Source organism: Gopherus evgoodei, chromosome 1 (genome assembly GCF_007399415.2).
Source record: "Gopherus evgoodei ecotype Sinaloan lineage chromosome 1, rGopEvg1_v1.p, whole genome shotgun sequence".
Taxonomy (NCBI): domain Eukaryota; kingdom Metazoa; phylum Chordata; order Testudines; family Testudinidae; genus Gopherus; species Gopherus evgoodei.
The window spans coordinates 9,541,979-9,557,959 of NC_044322.1; the positions used below are offsets into that span (position 1 = coordinate 9,541,979).

At 43.3% G+C, this 15,981-nt stretch overlaps 1 protein-coding gene across 3 annotated transcripts in view; it reads right to left on the reverse strand.

Annotated features, from left to right (window-relative positions):
- Positions 1-10,696, reverse strand: part of WNT11 (Wnt family member 11) — a 29,884-nt gene extending 19,188 nt beyond the window's left edge. The window contains exons 1-2 of one of the 3 annotated variants that reach the window (XM_030557645.1): positions 10,419-10,696; positions 7,296-7,483 (exon numbers count right to left, since the gene is read on the reverse strand). In XM_030557645.1, coding sequence (XP_030413505.1) covers positions 7,296-7,483; positions 10,419-10,673 — 443 coding nt within the window. In that variant the 5' untranslated portion in view covers positions 10,674-10,696. Of the gene's footprint in view, positions 1-7,295; positions 7,484-8,856; positions 8,877-9,622; positions 9,945-10,418 lie in introns of those variants that run through there. The other 2 variants (XM_030557654.1, XM_030557659.1) reach the window with 2 other exon arrangements.
- Between the last annotated feature and the right edge of the window lie 5,285 nt (positions 10,697-15,981).

Below are 15,981 nucleotides of genomic sequence, written 5' to 3' on the forward strand. Positions count from 1 at the left end.
TGACCTAGCCCATGGGATTGCAGTGCCACTCAGTCAAATTTGGCCTGTCATGATGATGGCTGGGCACTGGGACCCCAGGCACTGCAGGGTGCAGGGAGGTGAGCCCAGCAGCCAGCGCCATGGGACAGGAGCCACCACACAACCCTTTGAAACATTCTGGCGACCCAATTTTGGGTCCTGATCCATGGGTTGAGAAACCCTGATCTAGTGAGTCTCGGCCACTGCAGGTTTGGTTGATCTCTACTGCACAGCCACAAGTGGTTTGTCCCCAACCAATCTAATTTCAAATAACTCCAGAAACAACGCATCAGCAGGCTATTTCATAGCAAACTGACATTTTATGCTCCTTACCCTGCCCGTTTACAATGACAGTTGGCGTCATTGATGGAAAGGACGGCTGTGCCTGAGAAGGACGCTTGTTTGCCATGTTTTTGTAGCTGTGTCGGTCCCAGCATACTAGAGAGACAACATGGGTGAGGCAATATCTTTCATTGGACCAACTCCTGCTGGTGAGAGAAACAAGCTTTCGAGCTACACAGAGCTCCTCTTTGGGTGACAGATATTACCTCATGCCCCGGTCTCTTTAGAAGGACATTGTGAGGTAAGGGAGGCCCAAAGAAACAAAACCCACCTTGCCTGGTCCTAAGAGGAGCCCCCACTCAGGGCTGGCTCCAAGCACCAGCTGAGCAAGCAGGTGCTTGGGGTGGCCAAGGGGAAGGGGCGGCAGGACAGGCTCTTTGGCGGCGAGTCCCTCAGTCCCTCTCGGAGGGAAGGACCTGCCGCCGAATTGCCGCCGAAGAAGAAAACGGTGCGGTGGATCTGCCGCCGATCGCGATCACGGCTTTTTTTTGCTATTTATTTTTCCCGCTGCTTGGGGATGCAAAAAGCCTGGAGCCAGCCCTGCCCCCACTGCATAGGGGGAGTCTTTGGTGGCAGGGAGTCTCCATAGGAGCTCCTCCTCCACTCCTACCCCAGCTGCTGGCAGAAGGAGAATGGCTAGAGAAAAGGGACATGGATGGGATTTCCCTGCACCCCATGTAATCCCAGAGGTTGCAACAGTCTCTTGTGGGCAGGTGGCCCAGATTAACACAGCCTTCAGGATTCACACCAGGGGATGGCCCGAGAATTGGAGGGGCACAAGACTGCGACACAGCTACTATTACCCCCCATTCTCCCATGTGGATTTGCACAGAGAATCCAGAGCATGGGGTGTTGTCTTTTATAAATGTCACTTTTCACAATTTCATCACTCTAGCTGCCCTTCCCTTTACTACCCTAAACAATCCTTCATTCTCCAGGATGCTGAGGAGGACTGAGGGTTTGGGTTTTTTTATTCAACCCTTCCCTTTAAATAAACAGGTTTCAAACCAAATTTATTCAGCCTTAAATAAAACATACTAAGGCTTTCAGTTGAAGTTATGGCTACTGACAGAAAACCATAAACATAATTACAGGGGAAATATGATGCATGCTCAGATCATGACATTTGTTTATTCTTTTAATTATCTTGGACAGTTTTAATAAATCCATTTGAAATATGAATAAGCTACAGTATTTAATGCTTTGGGAAGCATGGGCACAATCCTTCATCCCCTGGCACTACTTGCATGACAAAGAGCTACTCACATAAGTAAGGTTTTTTCAAGATCAGGCTCTATATCCAGTACAAAATCTTCATCCCTCCTCTGTTGAAGGTTGTTGCGCAATCCCTCCGCCCCCACCATCCCCACTCTCATCCTCACACCTCTGGTCTAATTTTGTTTAAATCTTTTTATTTTAACTGGATTTCTAGATGATAAAGGTTGGTGATTTTGTTTTTGAGAGATCTCTTAAGCATGGCAAAGAGGAGGTTCTGGGTTTGGTTTAAATCGACAGCCTCGGTACAGATTCAGCACAGTCATGTCTTCTTGGATTGTAGAAATGGGGGAATGCTCTCCAGGGAGAACCTAGGAATGGAAGATCCTTTCACATACCTTAGGATATTTTAGAGCCCTGTGGATACCTGGGCAGCTAAACAAAATTTGACAAAGCCACACTGGCCCTTCTCTGCAATAGATCCGCCAATTCACAGCTGGCAGTAACTTCAGAGGGGACTTGGATTTGAAGCCGATGGACTTGTGCTTGCAGTGGCAAACTTGGTTCCAGGTTGGAAGGCACTTCTTATTGTAAGGTTTTACTTTAGAGTTTTTCTTCATTTTATTTTTTACTCTATAACTGCCACTTGTCTGTCTGAAAAAGTTTTGGTATTCATTTACCCATTGCAACAACGTGCCGAGGGACATAGTGGCTTCTCCTTCACTTGCAGTCTTTAAGTCAAGACCAGAGATGTTACCAAAAGATGTACTATATAGCTCAGCCTCAAACACAAATTATGGGCTTGATTCAAAGATTACTGGGTGAGGTTGTTTAGCCTATGTGATGCAGGCGGTCAGGCTAAATGATCACAATGGTCCCTTCTGGCCTTTAAATCTATGAACTCTTGTTCCTTCGGATTAAATGTTTTAAGTGATAGCCAGTCAAAATCACCAGCCCTCCTTTGCTGAACTTTGTTGCATCCTTCACCCCTCTCCCACACACACTCCCAGTGTAATTTTATTTAAATCTTTCTATCTTAACTGGATTTCAGGAAGATTAAGGTTGATGGTTTTGTTTTTGAGAGTTCTAAGCACAGCAAAGAGGAGGTTCTGAGGGGTAGTTCTCTGGCTTTGGTTTAAATTAACTGTCCCAGTTGCAGTTTCACAGCTAAAAAGGGAAGAGAAAACTTCAAAGCAAAGGTCCCTCCCAGGGCCTGATCCTGTAGTTTTCCTCCATGCAACTCACTCATTGGCAGCAATGGTCCTGATTCTCCCCTCGCTTATACCACAGCAGAGCTACTGCTGATTTACATCAGTGGGAGGAGAGATTCAGACCCACTGAGAGGAAGAACAAAATTCTCTCCCCTCTCCCCCCCTTGAAAGAAATGTTCATCTGAAAATCCTGGAAGGTGATTAAACTAACTTGTTTGCAGCAGATGGAAAGGGCCCAATCCTGCAGTCCTTACTTGTACTCCGTCTGGGGTGAAATCCTGGACCCACTGAAACCAATGGGAGTTTTGCCGCTGACTTTGATGGGAGCTGGATTTCACCCTGAGAGTTGTATAGGAGTTAGGACTGCAGAATCAGGCCCAAAGCAACAACATTTTAAATAACTAAAATGTGGGATTCCAAGGAGCTTGAGTCAGGGATAAATTAGTCAGAGATAACAGGAAAGTGTGAAAACAGGTCTTTGTAAGAGAAAACCTCAGAGAACGTGGTAAGTCGCAATGCCAACAGAACACATCTTTGTGTCACAACAACTCCATATACTATGTGGCAATCAGTCTCTCCAGTGAACAGGTTGGAAAGAGCCTATTTAAACATCACACCCATTAAGAAGAAAATATGGTTGGGCCTGAATCTGCAGCTGTTTTGTAAGTCCTGATTTCAGTGCAAGTGTCACATGCAAAATGAACCCAGGATGGGGCCTCTCTACTAGTTCTTTCATTAGGGTGAAATTAACCCCCACGCAGAGGCACAACACAAAGGCTAGACACCACTTAATTCTAACACAAGGGTGAATGTTCTAATTCGGAAACGTGAGTGGTATGTTTTGCTGCTTGCAGCAGACTCAGTATACCTTGTTCAATGCATTTGTGAGAGTTACCGGTCTTAAGCCTGTGCAATACAACATGTGCAGTTGCACAGAGCGCCGTCTAGTGTTCTCCTCACTTGTCGTAGTCATGAACAAGCAGCTTGCCTGCAAATTGGTGCCTCTTAGGCAACTCTCACACTCCCCTGGAAAAATTGCAAGGTTTGGTCACAGATCACGTCAATAAAGCCCTGGTGCAGGATGGCCCCTTGCAACTCGTGCTCTCGCAGATCGTTCATATATTTAGGGCTTCTATGCTACATTTGTACATCTGTAAATTTAAAAAAAAAAGGAAAATGCAACAGAACATAAAAGGTAGCTATTTATTTTAAATTATTCTAATTATATTTATGGGTACTGTGGGGCCAGATACACAGCAAGACAATGCACACAGCTTCTCTGATGATGACATCTTATTTTGCAAAAAACCTAAAAACAACAACCTTCCCTCAGTCTAAAGAATCTATAGGGGAAAACAAATTCATAAAACAAAATTTCCCTGTGGGGTGTATTAGAGAGACAAGGTGGGTAAGGTAATATCTTTTAATGGACCAACTTCTGTTGGCCAGAGAGACAAGCTAACAGCTCTGTGTAAGCCTGAAAGCTTGTTTCTCTCACTAACAGAAGTTGGTCCAATGAAAGATATTACCTCCCTCATCTTCTCTCCCTAATATCGTGGGACTGACATGGCTACAACAACACTGCCTACAACCTATGGGTTTATAACAGTTTCTGAAAAGACTGCACAGTTATTAAAGATCTGATCCTGTAAACACCCACACTGGTGTAAATAGCTTTACACACACGAGTAATTCTCTTGAGGTCAGTGGGTCTACTCCCAAGCACAAGTAACTGTTCTGCAAAGTCCAGGCTTTATACATATAGGACCAGATCCTCAGCTGGTGTAAAATGGCAGAACCCCAAGTCAGTGGGCCTGTACTGATATATGCCATCTGAGTATCTAGCCCACAGTACCCATAAATATAATTAGAATAATTTAAAATAAATAGTTACCTTTCATATTCTATTGCATTTTCCTCTTCCTGTCTTTTTTTAATTTACTGATGTACAAACAGAACATAGAAGCTCTAAATAGTTTACCAAAAAGCTTTGATTCCCCCACCCTTTACATCACATTTTAAATCAAAATGCACAACCAAAATCAACTCCAAGTAATTTGGGGCTCAGCCCTGCAGTCACTGCGCAGGCAGAAATCCCACTGGCAGTGGCCCTTTAGGTGTAAAACAATTCTCATTGACACCAGTGTAAATCAGGAGTGACTCCAAGGAGTTAGCAGCAAAGAATCCTGTGGCACCTTATAGACTAACAGATGACATGCATCTGAGGAAGTGGGTATTCACCCACGAAAGCTCATGCTCCAAAACGTCTGTTAGTCTATAAGGTGCCACAGGATTCTTTGCTGCTTTTACAGATCCAGACTAACACGGCTACCCCTCTGATACTTGACTCCAAGGAGTTACACCAGCATAGCCAAGCATAAATTGCCCCATCCTGAGACTGGAATGGCTGAGCCATTACACACATTGAATCTATTTCCTTATGTTAAGTATCCTCACACCTTCTTGTCAAAGTGTGTGAAATGGGCCAGCCTGATTATCACTACTAAACTTTTTTTTTCTCCTGCTGCTAATTGCTCATCTTAATTAATAAGCCTCTTTGAGTGAGTAGCGCAACTCCCTCCTTTTCATGTTCTCTGCATGTCTCTATATATCTCCTTACTGTATGTTCCATTCTATGCATCCCATGAAGTGGGCTGTAGCCCACGAAAGCTTATGCTCAAATAAATGTGTTAGTCTCCAAGGTGTCACAAGTGCTTCTTTTCTTTTTAAGGGGTGTATGGGTGTGTGAAGAAGGAGAGTGAAAATAAAAAAAAATAGTTCTTTCTAAAATCGCAGCTGGCTGCCTTCCACTTATGAAAAGTGCACTCAGACAGTTCCACCGGGTTTTGAACAGGTGTGACTGGCGCACAGCAGGGCATCTGGATGTAGTTCATACTTCAAATGTCACTTTAATCTTAACTTTCATCTTCCCTACTAATATTCAGATAGGGGGACACATCTGGTGGGGAATGGCCATTTTTTAGATTGATTTTTTTCCTCCCCCAAAAACTAAAAGTTTAACATAAATCCTGAAAGCCTTTTTTTTCGGGCAGAGCTATTTCAGACCCCTGCAGGCTTCCTGGTGTGTTGATCTGATTATAGGGAACTTCCCTGAAACCAGCCTAAATCTTGCCTTTCGGAGGGCTGATTTCAGCACTCGCTCCGCACGCTTTTCTCAGGTAACAGTCCCAATGCAATTGATGGGTGTATTGCTTTGGGCTTTGCTTTGGCAGATCACTTAACATTAAGCACATAAGGATTACCACAGACAGTCAAAGCTTAAAGTTAAGGACGTGCTTAAGAGGTTAATCAGGGCCTTAATAAGCAGTGAGCCAGTCCTACTGCATAGATAAGTGACGTTTGATACTATTAAAACCTAATTTTCAATATTAATATGTATTATTGCACTCTGAATTTTAGTTGCATTACAATCATGCCTAAGGCCCCCCCCCCCCGACTGGAGCCCCATTGTGCTAGCCTATGTGCATACATGTAACAAGAGTCAGTCTCTTCACTGAAGGGCTTACAGTCTAAATAGACAAGACAAAAGGATGGGAGAAAGATTATTAGCTCTATTTTACAGGTGGGGAACTGAGGCACAGAAACTGAATTGCCTGTGGCAGAGCCAAGAATTGAACCCGGATCTCGAGTCCCCATCCAGTGCCCTACCCACAAACATCTTATGTTCTGAATATAGACTATTAACCTGGCAACGATTTCATTGCATTTCATTTTACATTTTATTTTGCAAAAGATCATTCAGGACTAACCTGCATCATTTAATCTCTGCATGGCCTTACATTCTATAAAAACCAAGAGATGGTTCACCAGCCACATAGAGGGTGAAACCAGACGACTGTTCTAGGGGTATGTTTGTTTGTTTGGTGATAATCAGCTAACTGATTATTTATTTAAGTGGAGAAATATGTCAATGATCTGTTGCTGTTTGCACACTGAGCCAGGCTATTACACTGCAGGGAAACCCAATCCAGACGTTACAACTCTAGCTGGTTTACAGTCAATCTCTGCTCTCAAAATCCTAAGGGTAAATGGTTCACAAAAACATGTTATCTGTCAGCTATTCCCTTTGGCTGGGGATTGGCAGCATTATCTTAACAGCCTGTCCTATCACTCCTAGTTTGTGCTCCCCCCATACAGTGCCTTGTGGGAAAGTGTTCGGTAGAAGTTGATCTTAAATGCTTCATTAAGTGGGTCAGGCTAGTCCAGTTCTTCCTTTGATGTAAATGAGGGGAGAGCTGGGCTCAGAGGATGTACATTTTAAAAATAAAGCATATACATATTGTTGTAGAGGATCTGATCCTGCATTCCTTGAAATCAGTGGGACTTCTGGTGCCCAAAGGAATGCAGTATCAGTCTTGAAATGTTTTTCCAGTGTGTCCGAAGCCAATAGCGCTAAACTTGAAGCCGTGATTGTAATACAACAGCACATGACAAGATTTTTAAAAAATAATGTGTTGCTTATAAAAATGGAGCGAGAGAGATACTTACAGCCATTTTATTCCAGAGCAAATCCCAGTCTGTAAAATGAAAGACAGAAATATTGCAAGACTCAGCTTCATTTTTCCACAGCCACCCACTTTCAGAAGGAGATCAACTCTTAAAAGGGGATCTTCCCAATTTTCTGAACAATGTATTTCCTTCAGTTTAGATGTGGTTCCTTCTTGGAGCACAGCAACCTGAAATGAAGGAGAAAGCACAAAGATATGGTTAACACCCAAGTGTTGTGAGTCCTGGTGACAGAGAAATTTATCATCCAAATTGCAAAGGAGTGGTTTATGAATCACGAAAAAGTTCAGATTCCCTTCCCCCCAATTCTTGATAGAACCTTTACAGTCAACAGACAGACAAGACGTATGGCTTGAATTATGACTTGAGTTATAGTCTTGATTGTATGTTTCTGGTTAACCCGGCATATGGCAAGACTTCATTCCCTGTTTCAATTCTTCCCCTCACCCCAGGTTCTGTAAATCTGCCTGGGCAGGGAAGAAATACAAATCTCAGGTCTCTGTTTTAGCTAATCCTTTTCGCTTTTACAAGATAGATAGATAGATAGATATTTCTGAAAAAAAGACACATTAAACATCCATGTGTTGACTAATGGAGCTGCTCTTGCTCTGCAAAGGTTTCCGTCTGTCTGATCTGTTACAAACAAATGTGTTTTGTTCCTTCCCTCCTGCTTTCATTCTCACCTCATTAACTTTGCTTCTCGCTTCTTCCAAATACACCAACACCTGGAGCGCAAGGAAGAGCCAGCCACTTTGGCCCCACAGTAAACATTACAATCAGAATTGTCTCAAAGAAGCGTCCAGCAGCAAACAAAAGATCTCAAGGATCCTCCTTTCTTTGCTTTTTATTAAACAAACAAGGCATATGACTCCTACATTCTTACGAGGCCTCCCTTTCCCAGACAGGGGGCTATCCCTGCTCCCTGCAACAATGGTAGTGACAAACCAATCGGGTTTCTCTCCCATCAGAGAGAACCGTGAGGGTCTTCTTTTCTGCTTAGCCGCCAGCGGTTTTTCTCAGGTGTACCAAATTAAGGCCAGATTCTGCTCCTCTTAAAGTCAAGGTTTCAAAAGTGGCTAGTGAATTTGGATGCCCAAATTAGGCCCTTTATACACATTAGAGGGGGATCTGATTTTCAGTAATTGCTGAGCACTAGTGCACCTTCACATCAGGCCTCTGGAAGGTGTCTCAAGTCAGCCACCCCAAACCTGGACGAGCTGGTCTCACCAGTCACTTCGGAAAACCTTGGCCAATGGCATTAGGAAAGGAGGAAGGATCATGCCCTTCGTGGTGATCATTCGATGCCTGCCTGACCCCCAGGTCTGAGACTGCCTGAAGCTCTTTTCCAAACTGCGCTCTTTGAAGGGTCAACTCTTGAATCCCCTAGGAGAGGCCTCCACTTCGGAAACCCGTTTACACGTGCGAGTTCCCCCCGGGGTGCTTGCTGTGATTCCCAGCCCACTTTGGGTTTTCCTTCACGGTGTCCCCATTGGTGTAAGAATCCCATCCCTGAAACACGGTTATCGGGAAAGTGACACTGTACCACGGATCTTCATCTCTGGGAGTGAAATCCTGGCTCCGCTGAAATCCATGGCAAAACCCCCCATGTACGCCAACTGCATCAAGATTTCACCCGCCTCGATTTTTATTCCCTTTCTTATTAAGTTGCAAGCAGCGGTCACGCCGCTTGTGCAGAGAGGCACGTTCCCTGGTCTCGGGCGTCTGCACAGCGAGAGATTTATTCCGGGGTCTTTTATCTTTTTTAAAAACAAGGACACACTTGAAACCTTCACCCTTGGATGCTGACCATGCATTGGGCGGTCTGGGGGCTATTTCAGACCCCTTATCTGTCTCTTCATAGCACAGACCTCAGCGTGAAATTTCTTACCGCGTCCCTAAAAGGGAGGGAGGGAGGGAGCTATCTAATCCGGCTCTGCAGAATCCCTCCAGCCCAGACCGGACACTGTCCGAACCAGAACTCCGGTTTCCAGCCTCTAGCTTCGGAACAGGTTAAATTTACAAATTCGGGAGAAAGTGGCAAGGGGGGGAACAGTTATTGAAGCCATCAGCCGTGTTGTTCACAAGGGCGAAGAGCCCTAGGTCACAGATCAAGCCAGCAGCAGGGGGCTTGTTGCCTAAACCCGACCTGCTTCATCCTAAATGTCCTGCTCTGCTTTGCCCATGCATGTTTCCCACGAGCTGCCTTAGGCAGCCGCTTGCTCGGTTGCGAACGTCCGAGCTGAAGAAAATTCGCTCCACAGAAAACTGACAGTGATGATAACAACTAACACCGCAAACGCCTCCCTTACCTTTGCCTCTCCCTAAAACTCACATCACAGCTCGTCCGCCAAGAGGGAAAGAGAAACAGCCCGGGTCATTCTTAAGCTTTATAGTATTAATTGTCCCATTCATCCCAACCAGGGACTGGGCTTCAAAATCCAGGGCGTGGGATTGTGTGTCACGTAGGCTACAACACAAATCCTCTACATTGCCGCCCAGCTGGTCGCTCTGTGATGTGGACACATGCGCACGTGACAGGTAAACACGCTGCAGGGCTATGGACCAGACAGGCAGGGGGTGGGGATGTGTATAATAACGATTGCGTTGCTCTGTCTTTTCCATCTCCATTAACAATCCCTTAACAATGTGGAACACATGAACAACTCCCCACCTTGCACACAGGCAAACACCCCCCCCCGCCCGTCTCTTGTTAATGGCCCCTGAACATCGGCAACAAACTTTCACCAACACATCCCAGGCTCTGAATCTTCTTTCTTTTCGCAGCGCTCTGCTGTGCCATCACCCCAGACGGGATCCCAGCTAGACCATCCTATGGCCCTTGTGCCCAGCTCGGGGTTGGTTAGAGCCATGGGAAGTTAGTGGGTTTTTCTCCCCTAGTTCTGACACGGTTGCTTCCTTCGTGTGAACGTTTTTTAAGTCCTCGCCGTATGAGGAAGCAAAACCTGCGTCTCCCTGGCAGCAGTGAAAAATAACCCACTCAGGGATCTGATTCCCTGCTCTGACCCTCTTCCCCTGACCAGGTTTAACGGTGCGGGATGAGGCATGAGTCAATCGATACCCACCCGCAAGAATCCCCTTCCTTACCTTTCCCGGTAAAGCTGCACCAGCTCCCCTTCGCCTTGACCCCTTCTCCCAGCAAACACAAAGCTTTGCAGCAGCAGACAAAATGCTGTAGATACAGATCCCAACGCTGGAGGTCAGCCGGAGGTAAAAGCTGCTAAACTCCGCTAAGGGTGGACAGAGAAGGGGAGGGGAAGGGACGAGCGACAAAAGTGAAAGGCTGCGTGAAGATGCAGCGGATAATGTGTGTTTGTCTGTCTGTCTGTGTGTGTCTGTCATGAGCACATTGCCAGCTGCGCGTCTGCCTCTGCCCTCTCTTGCCTTAAGAACCCGCTTATATGGGGTCCCAGTGGCTTTGATCTGCCGAGTGATGTCAGACTGCATTAGCATAACAAAGCACTCCGGATTTACTGCTTAAAACAGGACAAATGACTGTTTGATCTATTCAGAAAAAAGAATGTGTATTTTCCAGTGGTCTCAGCAATCACCCCTCCACCCCCCCAAACGCACACTCCTTTCCCCCTCCTGGTAAATAAAAGATTAAGACCAGAGGGCAGGTAGTTTCAGGATCTAGAGAACAGAGAAAGGACTTTAAAGTTCTTTGTCAGGGAGTTCTGTAGGGCTGATTCCACTTCATTTTATCAGCCAGGCAAATCAGACCAACATGGAAATGTTTCCTTAGTCATCTGCCTGGAAAGCCCTGCAAAACAAGGACTAAGTACAACAATATGGTAAAGATAGGAGTGTTGGGGAATTGGCAAAACAAGAGTTACTAGCATAAGCTTCAGCTAAAGTCAGGAGGAAAGAAATGTTGAGCCTCTATAGGTTCTGACTAGTTTGACTATTGTGTTTCCAAAGTCTCTCTTTTCTCCAGATTTCTGCACATGTATGCATCAAACAGTAGCCCTGCTCAATGAAGTTTGTCACAGAAAAGTCATAGTACAATTGCTACTCCAGTAATACAATAATTCCTAATAATAAACAGTTCATTATACATTTGAAGTTCAATTAAAAAAACTCCCACAACACATTTTAGTTTGAATTGTCATCGTTTCCCTGAGATTAAAGGGTTGATTTCCCAATGGAAAGATTGGGTGTATGAAGCTGGTAACTTCCTTTATTTTTATTCTTATCTATTTGTTCTAATTAATTGTTTATCTATTTGTTTTTCATATAATCAAGGTGATACACAAAATGATAAAGCCCACGCAATATTTTAGTGATTTATATTGTTCAGTAGTCTTTTTTGCATTCATAATTACCTGCCTCTACAAATATATGTTCTAAGAACTACAAAGAAATAATACTAAGATTGCTATTACATTATTATAATGAACAGTTAATGATTAGCAACAATAACTAGTTAATATTTTAACCGGAAACCTTAAATGTTACCTTTACAAAGGGTGACCGGTGTTTACCTGTCTTTACGGCTCACTTCCCAAATAAAACCAAACCACATTTTTCATTTGGTTGTTCTGAACAGGTCGGTTAACTGGATTTCCTGTTCTGATAAAGCTAAGAAGTTGCAATTTGACAGTTGGAATAAAAAGCATATTATGTGCCCTGCTTTATTGAATCATACTGTCAACCTTTAGCTTTCACGATGCTCCGCTTATTTGATCTTTCTTTAATCATTGGCAAGTTCAATTTTTTTTTACATCAGGTTCTTTTTCTTTCAAGACAGTCTCAGCAGATGAGGGTTTAAGATTACTGCGCACTTCAAACGGGCCTTAAGTGCCTAGAGAACGGAACAAATCTGGATGTAGGAAGCCCCATGTCTGCCATGAATTCAGAACAAATTGGCACAAAAAGGCTCTCAGCTGCTGTAATATCCATGCCCTTTTGCTCGGTCAGTCTAATTGTGTGTTCCAGGTGAATGAGGAGGGGTAGGAATACTTAATAACACATTGCGTGGGGCCTTAGGACCTAAAGTTTGAGTTTTAAAGTAGGGTGAGAAGAGTGTCCTAGAGGTATACCTTGAGAAAAGGCTTTTGTATGTGATGATGCTTTTACCAGGCTTTATCTTAGGAAGAATTACAGCATTGAAACCCATATTATCACTATCGATTTTTGCTACCTGACTTATAAAGCATCCAGAATCTGTGCTCCAAACTTTCCAAAGCCACTCTATTATTTATTTACTCTGCCACCAGCTTTACAAGGTGTCCGGTTTTGTTTGTTTAAATGTTTTGGGGGAGTGGGTGGGAGTTGCAGGTGGGCACTAGGACAGATGGAGACTCCTATTTGTTCTAACTTTCTGACATTCTGCTGTCCTCTAAAAATGTGCAGCTCTTCGGATCTAATTGTCAACAAGTTGGTGTTCTGGATTCTTCACAGGGCAATTCTGCAGGGTAGCTATTGCAGAGTAGCTTCCAGAACAAGACTGCCATTCTCTGATTTAGCTTACCCCATGGAATAATAATTCTGGAATAAGAGTGTCCACATGGGGAGCTATTTTGGAGTAGTTCTTGCACTTTAAATTCACACCCCCACCTTATTCTGGAACAACTTTCCTGTGAAAACCACCAGCTTTCTAGATCCTGATTAACAAAGCATTTAAGCATGTGTTTAAAAGGACTTCAGTGAGACTCAAGCATGTGCTTTAAATGCTTTTCTGTATCAGGGCCATTATTACCAAACCACTGAAGTTCTTTGAGTCCTGCTTTTCTCAGCTAGATTTGGACCTCGTTTGGGCCATATGGTTTTCAATGGAATAATATGGATTCTCTTCAGATGTGTAGCCCATAGAGAGCTACCTGGATAAATGTTTATGTTTTTAATGTCTTCAAGCTGAACAAAGCTTTCATGAAGATCTCTGACATTTCCTAGAAGCCTTAGGACCACAAACACATGTGGAAAGTATCTTGATTCAATATTTTCCATAGGTTTTTCAGAAAAGGATCCTTGAGAGAATTGATCCAAGGGAGTCAGACACCCCACTCCTATAGAAACTCAATGGAATTTGGACACCTACCCCCAGTGAATTGTATATTGTATATCTGGAAAGTATTTCTTTTCTGCTCTAAAAATTATTAGCACAGAGGTAAGTAGGACAAATATTCTCATGGGTGCACATCCTGGTAAATATATACATTAATCCCAAAGGGTTGGTTGGGAAGTGGGGAACAGCGTCATTTCACGGTGAATCTTCAGATTCATTTTTATGCATTTTAAAAAAAAACGTACACAGGAAAGTTGCTGGATTGGAAACCGAATTTGTCTGGTCGTCCATTAGCGCAGGTGCAACAGCAACGCAAGCTGCTGCCTACACTACTCTGTCCCCCTGCCTCAAACCTATTATGGAGAAGGGCATTTAGTTCTTGACCCCTTGTGCAGACTGTCATCAAAGATCCTAATCATTTTGCAGAGAGTTGTTTTTCATATGAATCCCTGACTATCAGAACTGAACTGAAATCACCAAACAGCCCCTAGACCGTGACAACTTTTAGTTACTACTGACCTGGGTTGAATTAGAACCAGCAATGCCGATGTGGAAGGCTCTCTAGTTCAATCACACACAGACAAACATACACGCCACCTAAAAACAAACACTCAATGTGATTACTCGCATGGATAAAGTTAAACATGTGCATTAGAATTTGCAGAATTGTGACCTATGAGTGTGAATTCTTCCAGAGCAGAGACCATGTCCTTTTTTAAAAAAAAATCTCTAAAGCACTGTGCCAAATCATGACACTGTGTAAATGTTTATTAATATGACATAGTTATGTATACTGTGATGGTGTGATAGAATGGTTTTATCAGCATGCATGGAAGATGCTGTTTGCTACAAGTGAGGTCATTGCACACGAGGGCCGGTAAAACATTTCTTCTACACTATTGTGTGTTCTGCATATGGCATTAAAAAAAGGGATTTTGAAAATATTTTAGAGTTTGACTTTTTAATGGAGCTATTTTTTCATATCCCTCCACCTGTAAAGCCAGGTAACATAGTTACTATGGGTGTAATTCTCATGTACACCAAGGCCCCTATACACTGCTGGAGTGGTGTAAAGAGGCCTTAGTGTACATAAGAATTAGACCCATCAATCCAACTGCACAGTCCTCTGAAGGAGAGAAAAATGAATGATTATTAAATGTTAAAATCTCTTACAAACGTATTTAAAATAGGTACATGTACAAACGTCATGACTTCAAAGTCCAACGTTTTATGCTGTTCCAGGATGAGAAACAAGTGTTCTATCATATGTCCAGTTAGGGAGCGTGCCCTTTAGCACAACATATAGCACCTATTTCTATCCCTAAGGGCTCATGAGATATCAGACTTTTAAACCTGTCACTGGTACCAGACTGAATACTGCCCATTCTGGCTTCTGCCACTGTAACTTGTGGGGAGAAGTTCCACATTTGTGTGGGAAGGAAGAGACATTTTTGTGACAGGATTATTAATATTTTGCAACGGTGGCTGTTGTGAAGTTGCTCAATGGGCTAGCATGTTAGAATAAGTCCTGGCAGAGATTGATTTGTAAGAAGAGTGAAGGGGAGGTGGACAAAGGTATGTGATAAATGCAACATATGAAATAGATATAATCCCAGGTAATAATGTTATTACATGTGAGATGTTGATTTTACTCTTATTATTTCTACAGTGCCTTGTGTATACATGACAGGTACCACGCAAATCAAGAAAAGGTTTCCTGTTCTCAAAAATTTACAGCTAGAACTGGTCAAAAACTAGAAACATTTTTCAGAAACCTTTTCATGAAAACACCTTTACTTTTTTTTTCTTAGCTGAAATTTTGAATTTTGAATTTTGCCAACCAGCTCTAGAGTTGGTTGGAAAAACAGATGATTTTTTTTTTTTACATTCTTCCTCACCTATCACAAAATCTGAAAACTTCAACCAGCTCTATCATTGTAATCTAAAATCACAAACACTGGGTAGGAAAAGATAAGGAAGATGATTGTGACTCTGATGCCTTAGATGGTGAGGATGACATGAGAGAAGTTTAGAGGGTGTTTCTGGTTGTTTTTAGAATCATAGAATATCAGGGTTGGAAGGGACCTCAGGAGGTCATCTAGTCCAATCTCTTGCTCAAAGCAGGAACAATCCCCAACTAAATCATCCCAGCCAGGGCTTTGTCAAGCTTGACCTTAAAAACCTTTCTAGGTAATCCATTCCAGTGCTTCACCACCCTCCTAGTGAAAAAGTTTTTCCTAATATCCAACCTAGACCTCCCCCACTGCAACTTGAGACCATTGCTCCCTGTTCTGTCATCTGCTACCACTGAGAACAGTCTAGATCCATCATCTTTGGAACCCCCTTTCAGGTAGTTGAAAGCAGCTAGTCAGGTAGTTGAAAGCATGCTGAAAGCAGCATGCAGAGGGCATGTTAATGTTTTATTATGTGTGAAATAACACTTAAGAAAGAGTATCCCTGGAAGATGTGTGTTTTGAGGAGGAGGAAAGGGTGCAAGCAAGACAAACTAGACCAGGAAGGGGATTCTGGATGTAAGAGGTTACATGGAAACCACAGCAGTAAGAGTGGAAGAAGGATGAGAAGTGAGTGGGTTAGATACACAGCTTAGCCAGACAGGTCAGAGAGGGTTAAGTGGTGCAAGGT